This window comes from Azolla caroliniana, unplaced genomic scaffold (genome assembly GCF_043228905.1).
Source record: "Azolla caroliniana isolate FFs.n. ecotype wild unplaced genomic scaffold, voAzoCaro1.0.p SCAF_4, whole genome shotgun sequence".
NCBI classification, from domain to species: Eukaryota; Viridiplantae; Streptophyta; class Polypodiopsida; order Salviniales; family Salviniaceae; genus Azolla; species Azolla caroliniana.
The window spans coordinates 8,060,102-8,072,809 of NW_028230439.1; the positions used below are offsets into that span (position 1 = coordinate 8,060,102).

The following is a 12,708-nucleotide window of genomic DNA, read 5'->3' on the forward strand; positions in this document are numbered from 1 at the left end:
TAAGCTTATTCCTTAAATGAAAATTTTGTCATTGATTCTGTTTTCGTGTCGAGTGGTACTGAAGAGACTCTAGTTTTGATCCTTATAACGTGTTTCAATTGTCATTAAATTCTCTATTTCTTCAGAGATTGAAATGTTAAAGAAAGCATTAATCATTTTGGTTGTTTTTATGAAATGATAGTTTGGCGAATAAAAATGTCACGTTGTTTGTAATATACCACCCAATGCACCATTATAGTTGCTTAACCGGTTAAGCCTAAACCAGTTTAGGGATCGGTTTGGTTTGGTTTAGGTTTGAGAACCCCAAACTGGTTTCGGCTTAACCAGTTTGGCTTGGATAAGGAAAAACCGGTTAAGCCTAAGCTGAACCGTTGCCGATTCCTATACATATGTATATACATACATACATACATACATACATACATACATACATAGTCTTCTTCAGAAAAGCAAGTGTGTAAGAAAGAGATCCATGGTGCTCTCTTACTCATAACTACTACTTCTATCATGGATTGGATCCATGGGCGTCTCTCTCTCTCTCTCTCTCTCATTTTGGGACATTTGATCAAACCCATCTCACTCTAACATGTGCTAATTATCTTCTCTCTCTTTCTCTCTTTCTCTCTCTGTGTCTGCATATGTATGTATGTATGTATGTATGTAGAGATGCCGGAAAAGAAAACACACACTTCTTGCCATAGCCGGATCGCCCACATTCAGCTTTTTTCACCTTTCTGAAAATAAGCGATTTTCATGAAGTGGGTTGTGCACTGAATCAAAGGTTAGACCCTTCTCTCTTTCTCTTTCTCTCTCTGTGTTCTCGTCTGTCTAATCCAACTCTATTATTAAGAAATCCGCATTCTTTTCTTCTTTCTCTGCTTCCGTAGTTATACCATTCATACTTTTTTCCCATCTCCCTGGTTCGCGATTTTGGGGAATCGGCAGTCTCTTCTTCCTGTGTAGTGGTTCGGCTTCTTCTCTGTCTTGAGTATTTTTCATTGTTCGCTCAGATTGTTTTTGATGGATCTATGTAGGCTATTGAGTCGTTGCCACCAAGAATTATATGGTGATGTGTCTTATAAATAAATGCAAAATTTTGCGAGCAAATTGGATTTCTTTTTGTAGCGAATGACACTGTGAGGCATTAGGGTTTGAATTGTAGGTTTCTTTGATGTAATCTTGCCTTTGACGTTTCTTTCTAGAATTCCCTGATATAATTGTGTTTTCTAGGGTTTGAATGGTTGGATAGTGAACAGAATGGAGGACCGAAGCGGAGAAAAGACTGTGTCAGGAAACCCTAGAAAGCAAACTCTTAGACAATAATTTATCAGGAAACCTGATGCTGGTAAAATTTCTCTGCTCTAGGGTGCAATGCTATACACAAGGAAATTTACTAATTTGCCCTGAATTCCTGATAAAGTTTAGGTTTTTTTATTGTCTGGTCTTTTGAGGGAGCTTGGATTTTGAAGAAAGCGTAGCTAAAGGTTAGATCATTCATTTTCTATTTTAGTTCTTTCTTCTTTCGAGTTTTTATGACAGCCTCGATTTTGGAGGAAGAGAACTAAATTTTTAGGTATTTTATTTACTATTTCAGATTTTTATTCTTTTGTGATGTTATTTCAGTGTTTTGATTCTGTAGGAGGAAGGGAGCTAACTAAGGTATCCATGAGTCAAGGTAGGAAAGGTAAAGGAAGTCGGGCTCCGGCTGAAGTAGTACCCGATGAGTTCCGATGCAAACGATCCGATGGTAAACAATGGCGGTGCAGTGCACGAGCTGTAGAGGGGAAAAGCATGTGTGAAAAGCATATTGTACAAGCCAAGAAAAGAGCAGCAGGACCAATAACTGGGACAGGAATTGGAATTGCACCCGGAACAGGTATAGGAACTGGCATAGGATTAGGTATAGGAATTGGCGGAGCTACTACCACTACTGCTATTACATCGAAGCTACCTGAAGCTAAGCGTGTTAAAACAGATTTCAAACCTAAAGGTAAGCTCTTGAAGAAGTCTACAGATGTATTGCTTCCTACTAGGCCAGAGGAACTCGATTCCAGTGTTACCGAGACTGAAAGCGACACAGAAACTGAAACGGAAACTGATACAGAAACTGATGACGATACTGAAACAGAGTCTGATAATCCACCATCTCAATCCAAGGCAAAATCTTTGCCCTTGCCGGCAAAACGGTTCAATGATGCATCCAGTGGTCTAGGTGTTGATCCAGGTCTCCTAAAGGTCGACTATGGTATGAAGCCCATTCCAATGCAGTATGAGGAAAATTCGGACAAAAACAATCGAGGAAATGACTATGGCGATGTCATTGAGAAGAGAAAGAGAGATAGTCCAGGTGGTTTTGAGAAGAAGATCAGGGAGGAGACTGGTAGTTTTGAGAAGAAAGCTAGGGATTCCACCAATGATTCTGAGTGGAATATAAAATTTAGGACTGATGATTTTCAAAAAATGGTGAGAGATGCTGAATGGAAAGGGGAAGCAGATGCAGAGGAATTTCAAAGGAAATCGAGGGAGAACTTCCAGGGGCCGGATAAGGAGAGGGTTAAAACAGATGATTATGTTAGGAAAATCCGTGAGAGAGCAGAGGATTCAAGTAAGAAGATCCTGGAAAAGTCAGCATTGGTGATGAAAACAACAGAGAATCTTGAAAGGAGCAGTACGGTGGTTCCAGATGACATGAAAAGGAAAATGAAAGAGAAAAACCAAGATTCAGCTCTCAGGTTCATGGATCATCCTAGGGGCCAACTGAATGGTGGATTTTATGGTTCAAATGCTAAGGTGAGGAATATTTATTTTCTTTAGTTCATGGTACATATGTGTGCCTGTAAGCATTTCTGAAGGGTACTTAAGCATTCATTAGTTATTGGTGCAGGATATAGTTGTGCCTCTAGGTGAGAAAGGGTCAGAGAAACTGAAAAAGAACAAGAACGGAAAACTGTGTCATCAATGTCAGAGAAATGACAGAGAAGCACTAATTTATTGCTTGAAGTGCAAGAGTAAATGCTTTTGCTTATCATGTATAGCCAGATGGTAAGGGAATGCAAAATCTTTCTTTTTGTGAACCAAGGAAATCACAAAGTATTCTAATTGTGACAATGGTTATAAGGTATCCGGACATGAAAGTAGATGACTTCCATGAATGCCCAGTATGTCGGGGAAATTGCAATTGTAAAGCATGCATTCGAACGAAGAGTGCAAAATTTTCTTCCATGGGAGAGGTAATTGTTCATCTTTTTATCTCATTCTAAAAAGGGCTTCGAAGCCTGAATATGGACATGATATTTTCCGGTTTTTATTCGATATTAGGAAGACGATAATATGTCGGATTCTCAGAAAATATCAGCTCTTCGGTACACCCTATCATTCATCTTACCTCTTTTGAAGAGCTTGCACAAGAAACAGACCTACGAAATTGAATTGGAATCTAAATTAAAAGGTTGGTAGGGGTTGATGTGTTTTCTCCTATTGTTTATGCATCCGTCTAATCCATGAAGTTTGTAAATTTTCTGTAGGAGTTCCAAATGAAGATGTAGAGATCAAAAGGTCAAAACTCAAGTCAGATGAGCGTCTATTCTGGTTAGTACATAGCAAACTAGTGTGATGCAACTTTCAGCTGTATTTGTATTACTCTTTCTACTTGCTGCAGTATATGGTAAAACTGATATGTCTGGTTGATAAAGGTCACATCAGTCATTCTTTGTTGTGCAACACACATAATTTCTGATTGGTGCATTTTTAGATGTTTTCTGGAGTTCTCCACTTAAACATGATAGGTCTGATTTTTCTCACTCATTATTCTGTTTGTTTCTCTCACATATGCTTGTCTTATGTATTTGATTACTTTATAGATGATATGCATAGTATATACCGAAGTCAAAAGGAGATAACACCTTTTCTCTAACCTTTTCAGTGACAATTGCAATACATCAATTGCGGACTTATACAGAAGCTGCCCAGAGTGTAGTTATGACTTATGCTTAGCTTGTTGCCAGGAGCTTCGTGATGGCAAACAGCCAGGGGGAAAATGGGCTGGGTCTGCCAATTACCATATACAAGAAAGCGCTAAAGGTACGGTCTCCCTAGTGCAATCATCCAAGCATGAGCTACCAATATGGAAGGTGAATGCAGATGGTAGCATTCCTTGTCCACCAAAAGAGTGCGGTGGATGTGGTTTCCTGCAGATTTCTTTGAGGCAAACTGGTAAACCCCATTGGATTCCCAAGCTAGTTAAAAGTGTTGAAGCTGCAGTTGGTAATGAGAAGATAATAAAACCTAACCCATCAGAACCATGCCAGTTGTGTTTTAATGAAAATAACCCGAAGTCATCAGTAAATTGTGGATGCTTACGTGAAGCTGCACAAAGGGAGGCCACGCCAGACAATTTCATTTACTGCCCTTCAGTCTTAAACATGGATCAAGATGTCTTTGAACATTTCCAAAATCACTGGCTTTGTGGTGAGCCTGTGATAGTGAGAAATGTGCTGGAAAAAACAAAGGGCATAAGTTGGGAGCCTATGGTCATGTGCAATGTGTTTAGAGAGACTGCAAAAAATAAGTTTGCTGAAGAAACTAGTTCTGTGAAGGCTATTGATTGCCTTGATTGGTGTGAGGTAAAGTCATTCATGTGTTTTATTCACTCACATTGTTTAACAGGAACATAATTAGCGAGTTCCTGTTGTCTGCGTGATGTACTATCCCATGATACTCGTGGTTTTCTTGAATATTTGTAGGTTGAGATCGACATCCACCAATTTTTCAAGGGATACCAAGATGGTCGAACACACAAGGATGGATGGCCTGAAATGCTTAAATTGAAGGATTGGCCTCCTAACTTTTTCCATGAAAGGCTACCACGTCATGGAGCTGAATTCATCAATGCATTGCCATTCCATGAGTACACTCATCCAAGTCGTGGAATCCTGAACCTTGCTTCCAAGCTCCCTCAGCATGTTGCAAAGCCTGACTTGGGTCCTAAGACATACATTGCATATGGTGTAAAAGAGGAGCTTGGTCGAGGGGATTCTGTAACAAAATTACACTGTGATATGTCTGATGCGGTAAATCTAATATTGCTGTTGTATGTTGTAGAGGGAGCTTGATTTCCTGTGTCTCACATTTAGAAACCTTCAGTTTTTTATCTCTGTTTTTGTAGGTCAATGTTCTTACTCATGCAACAGAAGTTCGGCACTCAAAGTGGCAGCATGTATTAACTAAGAAGTACAAAAAGAAGAATGGACCTCGAACTCTGGAACCCGCTGGAGTGCAGAAGGAGACATTTCCTTATGAGTGCCCGAAGGTGAAACAAATCCCTAGTTTGGTACTCGACCTTAATACTCATGCGAAGGAGGTTTTTTGACATTACGTCATGCTTTATATCTTATAATATATATGTGCATATATAATTGATATATTTCATCGTGAAGGTACAAATATTTTGTCATATTCTGATGATCCATTCCTACAGAGACTGCGAACATAACTTTGCTCGCACTTTGTAATGATGGCAACCTAACTAGAAATATGAATGTTTTTCAGGATGGGTTTTGTGGATCTGGTATAGAAAACAATTTAGGAATCAACATGGAATCAAGGTTGCATCAAATGAGGGAGCGGGTAACTACTTCCTATTCTGATCTTAGATTGTATATATTGACCATATGTATTGACAATGACTAACTAATGACATATCAATGGCATGTTTGATGTGATCCCACACTCTTAGTTGGAAGGTGATAGTTTCTCAAACATCAACATGCCTGAAGCTGGAAACAACATGCCCCGTGGGAATGTTTATAGGGCTGATATTTTGAATAATGAACCTGCGTCCTTGGACTTACCAAGGGAAAAGATTGGTAATCAGGCTGGCTGTTCTCGTAATCCACCTTGCTTGTTTCCCCCCTCATATAGAGGGTCAGGATACTCGAAGAATGAAGAATTTAGTCATTCTAGTGTGAAGATGTTTGATATGAATAGTGCAAGTGAACAACAAAGTGAAGCTGAGCACCTAGTACTAGAAAACCAAAGATGTCTTATTGACTTTGAAAACAAAGTTCATAATACTGATTTGGCTTCGAATGAAACTCAAACCAACCAATGGAGTGGCTATTCCACAATAAAGGAAGCTTATCACTCTGAAAGAGAGGATGTTGCCTCACAAATTGAAAATGGTGGAAAGAGCACCATCAACTTGGAATCCAAAAAACATGCAGGTGAAGCTGATATTATGAATAAGAGTAGCTGTGGGTATGACATATTTGTACGGAAAGAAAGGCACTCAGATAGTGAGATGGAAGATTTTGATCAAGAGAGAAATGATGGAGATAATGCCATAACAACAGGAGAGACTAAGACAGAACAGGTAAACGGTGGAGCATTATGGGATATTTTTCGTCGTCAAGATGTACCGAAGCTTCAAGATTATCTCCGAAGTCATTGGAAGGAGTTCCGGCATATCAAAGAAATGCATCTTTCCCATGTTAGTAAACAATATACATGTTTTTTTTCTTGTAAAATATTGAGAGTTCTTGCATATTTACGAAGTTCGGAACTACTACACAGGTAGTTGATCCGATCCATGACCAGACGATTTTCCTCTCTGAGGAACACAAGAGAAGGTTAAAGGAGGAGTATGGTAGGCACATACCAATTTATTACGTTCAAATTCCAGAAGCTCTTGCATCAATAACTTGGTTTCCTCATTCTTCTTTCAGGTGTTGAGCCTTGGACATTTGAGCAATACATAGGAGAGGCTATTTTCATACCTGCTGGATGTCCCCATCAAGTGAGGAACATGCAGGTGTGTTTCTTTTTTCTTTTGCATGTTGATCAAGCTAATGACCACTACAATAGTGGTCTCTGTAACGCTTCTTGGGCAAAAAATCCATATCTATGATACAAAATTCTTTCATTTCCCAGCTTGATGCTCCACTGCCCTAGGTGTTTCTTTATTAATCCAACTAGAATCAAAGATTATAAGAATAGAATGTTTCAGCTAGCACAGAGGACATAGCACAGAGTACTTCCTGGGAAAAAACCTGCAGTAGGGTTCCAGTCAACCAGCTGTATTGCTGAAAATCATTCTAGCGCAAATCATAAGGATTTGCAGGATAATTCAAATCCAAAAGATTCGAAATCTTTAAATCCCTACTTTTTCATGAGAAATCAGCAAGCAGAAAACCCTAAAAACTGTTCAGTAAACAATAAATCAGAAACCCTAATTTATGATAAAAGCAAGATCAGATGTTCTGATCAGATCTTAGAATCCCTGAATTTGGTGATTTAGAAAGAAACACAATAGAGATTGTCATTCTTTTCATGAGACATCTTGCTCCTCAGAATTCATTAGCAGGAGTTACTCTCTACAACATTGGTGTCAAATTATTGATGCCTTTCACACACCTCATTACTGTTAATGTGACATCCTTAATATTGATGTGTGCATCAAAAAATTATCGATTGGATTCATGCCTGTCCATTCAACTTTTACTTGTGCCATCCTATATCAACATAGCCATCAATCTGGACATTTATCCTACTAAACATGCTTCTTAGGCCTGGGTCCTAGGTTGGATAGCCATGCTTGCATGAGACAAACTATTACAGTGGATGGACTCCATTTACATGCTAGAACAGTGGTTCCACACGTTGAAATTCCCTTTATGTGACTTTTATTTCTTGTTAGAGATAAGTTCTGCAATTATCCCTAGGATTAAGGTAACTGATACACTGAATGTCATTTTAAGTTACCAAGTATGGTGTATCCTCTTACCAAAACTGAAAATTCCTGTTCAAATGTCGTCAATTATGCTAGAGGCATGTGACAATGTATTTTTGTCTATTCTCATGCAATACGAAAGAAGAATAAGATGTTCTTCTTAGGTGATGAATGGGATGTTCCATAGCTTAAGAAATCTGCACTCTTCGAAAGTGTATGATTAATTGTGTGTGCTCGAGTTGAAGCATTCTTGCAAATGCTAATGCCAGAGTTCAGCAACTTTTAAATCTGCAAATAAGTTTGTATCCCATATATTCTCTTTCAAGATGTTATTTAAGCAGAAATGATTCCTTGAACAATTCTTTGTTTTACTGGGATCCCTTCTCTGTGATAAACATTTTGAGTGTGTAGCATAGTGATGTATATTTTTGTTGCTTATGTACCTTCATTTTTTATATGCGAAGTGTCTCATTTATTTAGTCAAATATTCCCCTTCAGAACCTTGATCTTATTTTGTCCATGATGGAATGCAGTCTTGTATCAATGTTGCGTTAGACTTTGTAGCACCTGAAAATGTTCAGGAATGTGTCCGGTTGACAGAGGAGTACAGAATGCTTCCAACAGACCATCGAGCAAAAGAAGACAAGTTGGAGGTCCTTTCTTTCTTTCTTTCTCTCTCATAGTCTCAACATGCATTATTTATTGCAATGATCAGCAGTAAAACTCTTGAACATTAAGATTCACTAGTCAACTCCAAACACAAAGTGCAAATGTTTATGTTTCACTTTCACTCCACCCCTGATGACAACAGTAAAATCTATTGATCTATCTCTCATATCATCACACGTTTCCATCATACAGCATATAAGATCACACTTATGGCCACATCCACTTCCATGAATGATACATATCACACATGCACACAAATGATGTATGCCATACATGTCCATTGTAGCTTGAAATAGGAAGTGGTTTATTATAGTTTACATTCTTGATGGCAGGTGAAGAAAATGGCAATATATGCTGCTGAAGCTGCAGTAAAGCAGCTCCATCATCTGTTGGAGTCAAGGTATAAAGCTGAGAAAATAAGAGTTTCTTGACTGTGGTCTGAATGAAATTCATGTATATATATAATAAAGGTGATTGTCTTGTTCTTTGCAGTGAGAAGAAACTACTATAGTTTGACAAAACAAAGAAGAGAATTTGAGCTCTGTCTCGGCAAAAGCTTTTAGGGCTAATCTTGCAAAGAAGCATTGCTATTTTACTATTCCCCTCACCCTTGTGTGTGTCTTTGTTTTTGCATTTCTGGTGCAGTGAGGTTTCTTGATTTATGCTTGATACGTCCTTATATAAATGTGCAGTTAGATTTACTTTTGTTTGCTTTTGTGATCATGAAAATATAAAAAAGCAAACACATTTTTTTTCTTCTAATGAGGTAGTGGACATCATCATTTGAGGCGTAAAACACAGCTTTCTAGTTGTGTATATTACAGGAGGGGTTGTATTTTGTAAAGAAGATAAAAGAAAAAACAGATGATTCATAGGAACAGAGTGCCAATATTTGATGCTCTCTTTATAAATTGACACACCTCAATAAGAAAGATATGGGGGTGCAATGCGATGTATGTGCTTCTTTTGTATCAGAACGTGTAAGTTATCGGAGAACATATATCCTCGTCCAAACTCGTGGATTTTATAACATATAGATGTGCGTTACCAACAGTTGTGTTTAAAATTTGCACTACCAGTGTTGTGAATGCAAGGAATTTAAAAGTTTCAAGTAGACTGCACTAACGGCTTTTATAGTTGAAAAGTTATTTAACATTTACCTCAAAATATCGTAGTATTTTGTGAAATGAGGATATTTGAAATAGTTTGTTGAGCCTCCTGTAGGCTAAATAAAGAAACCTTACCATCATATTGTAAATGATCAAATAAGACCACATTGGTTTATATAGTCGAATGTTGTAAATAATTACGGTAAAGTAATCTAATGTTACATGATAATATCATAATATTTTATAAATGAGTATATGAAATGGTTTATTGTGCCTCCCATAGACACTAAATGTGGTAACATTACTATGGTGTAATTGATCAAATAAGAACATATTTATTTATTGAGTCTAATATTGGAATTAGCCATTTGATGTTATAAATGCACTAGAGAAAAGTAATCACCTTTCTTAGTCTCCATTTGACTACACCATTGTGTATGTATTAAACTTTTGAATGTGAATGTGTTGATGTGTTTCTCATTCTCTGTAGGTTATTTCATATGATTGTTAAATGTACTTACATGTAGCTAGATATCCCTATCTTAAATGAACATATATATATATATATAATACTATAGTTTGGGCTCAAATGTGACCTATACAACAAAAAATGTAACACGTTCATGTAATACATATGATAGTGAATAGTTGACTCTCAATGTTCAAGAATGTGAACAGTCCATAATGTGATTGTGAGAAAATTGTGCAGAAATTGGGTTTGGTCGAAGATGTGGAAAGTCTAGTCGAATGTGATTTAAGGACGACCATTGTATCAAAGTGTGATACTTAAGACTCCTAAACTTGTATAGGGCAAAGTGTGTCTAGTTGACGACTTTCATCATTTGTGCTCCAATGTCTTGTCTCACATTGTAGTGAGCGTGATCTAAGTCGTATTGAACCAATGGTTAGGAATAAGGTTGGTGGATAATGGAATGGACTGTAACATGTATGCAATTTTCTCCTACAATGAAGAATATGGTTGTTTACTTAGGTTCAACATAAGGCGTATAATGTGTGATCTTCCATATCTTTTCTATGTCATGATACATTGGAGTTGTGAAAAGGCCTCATTCACAAAGAAATATATTGATATACCAAGAAGCGTGTTGCATCCCATATTCAAAACCATTTTTCTAAATCTTGTATAAATCATAAGACAAATTTTCTTTTATGTCTCCATTTGATCTTCTTGCTTGCTTCCCATGTGATTTTAAGATGCTGATGTGAGATACTATTTTGAACCTTAACCATGTATTTGACAACCCTGTCCGTGGCCAAGATGTTAGTGGGAAGGGATCCAGTCTCAAGAAGTAGGAGAGTATATGGTGTTAGTTTCATGACTTGGAGAAACATAGTAAGAGGGTGTATGGTGTTTGTTTCGTGACTTGGTGGTAAGAAAATGCTTTTGGACATTTTCAAATTCTTTCAAAATGGGCTTTCATGATGTTATCAATCCATATAGAAAAGCATCGATGTAAAAAAACCATTTCTTGAGGACACATCATTTAATTTCTCCCCCGTCGTATATTTACTCAAATACATAATATTCTCTCTTTCTTGCCTTTAAATGGCAGGTAACACATTCATTCCATGTAAGCTTGAATTGCAAGCATATATATTCACTTGGCACCCCAAGTTCTTCAATGTGCCTCCAAAGATGGTCATGAGGTACCATATCAAAAACTTTCTTAAAGTTTATGAAACAATAATCTCTTAAGCAATTGTTTCGTCAATTAATACTCCAAAGATGACAAGGTGATTGATGGTATATTATGGTGTTTTGAAAGCCAACTTGCCCATAGGAGTTCAGTTATCATAACTCTCAACACATTTACCCTTTAGGTTTCTCCAAAATTTTAGCACATGCATGTGCTTTATCTTGAGTTGAGAAACTATCTAGTAACTTCCCACATTCTTGTCTTTCTTTGAATAAATCTTTGTATTTTGCAATTTTTTTTCATTATTTTCCTTATCCTTGACTATGTCCAAACTCATAAGACACATTTGAGCTTCTTGGTGTTCCTTAAAACCATTTTTTTCTTGGAACTACATTTCTTGATGCCTTTGCTTAGCTAGAAAAAATTTGTTTGTGCATGAGAAGGCGACTTTCTTGAAGCTTCCCAATTTCATTCTAGTGATGCACCATGTTGTATCTTTGTCATTTATAACATATCCTTAACCATGTTAGAATACATGGGTGCTCTTTTAATGTTTGTGCTCAAATATGGTTGTTCGATATCTTCAATGACCTTCTAATTTTCAAACTTTTTTATACATTTGATGCGTAAAGTCTTATGATCAAATTCCAGCTTCCCATTTACATTTTAGTGTTGCATTGCTGCACCATGTTGTATTGTTGTCATTTGTCACATATCCTTGAGCATGTTGGAATACATGGTTGCTCATTTAAGGTTTAATCTAAGATATATTTGTTTGATATCTTTAATAACCTTCTAGGCTCTAGTTCTCAAACTTTTCTATACATTTGAGGCTAATGTGTATAGGCTTATGAACAAATTCTGGTGTCCATTCACAAAATGAGAAATTGTGTATCCGATCCAAAATATCTTCAAAAAGTAGCACATAGTCAACGACACTATTTCTATTGTAATTTCTACTTGTAAAACCTATTAACGTTGGGTCATAACTCATAAGGATACAAAATTTATAATAAGCATTGTAGTGGTATTGCGCATTTGTAAGTGTAACTTCCCAAATTAATCTAGATCCTTTTTTCTTATTAAAACACGAGCAATTATAAATTTATATATCCTCTTGCATCCTTCAAATATGTGGCATGATAGATTGTTGTGCTTCAAGTTGCAAACTTCATGTAAGTGCATTCATGTCACCAAAGACAATAACTTCCCCCTTGGATTTAAAATAAGCAATATTATCTTCGAGATTAGCAAAGGGTTGTTCTTTCTCCATGTAAAATGTAGGATCCAACTATAATAGTAGATACACCATTTTGTGTAGCATTTATATTCATAATGTTTTATGACTGACTCGTGTTTCTCTTATTCTCTCTTAATCAAACATGACAACTCTCCTTATTATCTTCTTGTCTTAGGTTTTTTACCCATATCAAGGAGTGCATTATAGAGAGGAGAGAGATAATAAAATGGATGCTTTATCATCCATGAGGTGGCCAATTTCAACCAAAGGGACCAAATAAATATACCATCTTGTATGTGACTCCTC

General features: G+C 36.9%; 1 protein-coding gene across 13 annotated transcripts; it reads left to right on the forward strand.

Moving 5' to 3' along the window:
• Positions 1-637: 637 nt before the first annotated feature.
• LOC147865027 (lysine-specific demethylase JMJ27-like) lies at positions 638-9,273 on the forward strand. 13 transcript variants are annotated; one of them, XM_087317726.1, is made up of 17 exons: positions 638-781; positions 1,231-1,366; positions 1,660-2,790; positions 2,873-3,042; positions 3,119-3,230; positions 3,319-3,448; positions 3,525-3,588; positions 3,923-4,622; positions 4,743-5,069; positions 5,165-5,308; positions 5,548-5,625; positions 5,735-6,487; positions 6,571-6,643; positions 6,723-6,808; positions 8,260-8,379; positions 8,728-8,795; positions 8,888-9,273. In XM_087317726.1, the coding sequence occupies exons 2-17, from the start codon at positions 1,340-1,342 to the stop codon at positions 8,904-8,906; spliced, it is 4,002 nt and encodes a 1,333-aa protein (XP_087173852.1). In that variant the 5' UTR covers positions 638-781; positions 1,231-1,339; the 3' UTR covers positions 8,907-9,273. The 13 variants fall into 13 exon arrangements, with proteins under 13 accessions (XP_087173852.1, XP_087173860.1, XP_087173863.1 ...); XM_087317734.1 differs by having other exon boundaries at positions 2,885-3,042; XM_087317737.1 differs by having other exon boundaries at positions 1,231-1,345; positions 1,640-2,790.
• Positions 9,274-12,708: the final 3,435 nt, after the last annotated feature.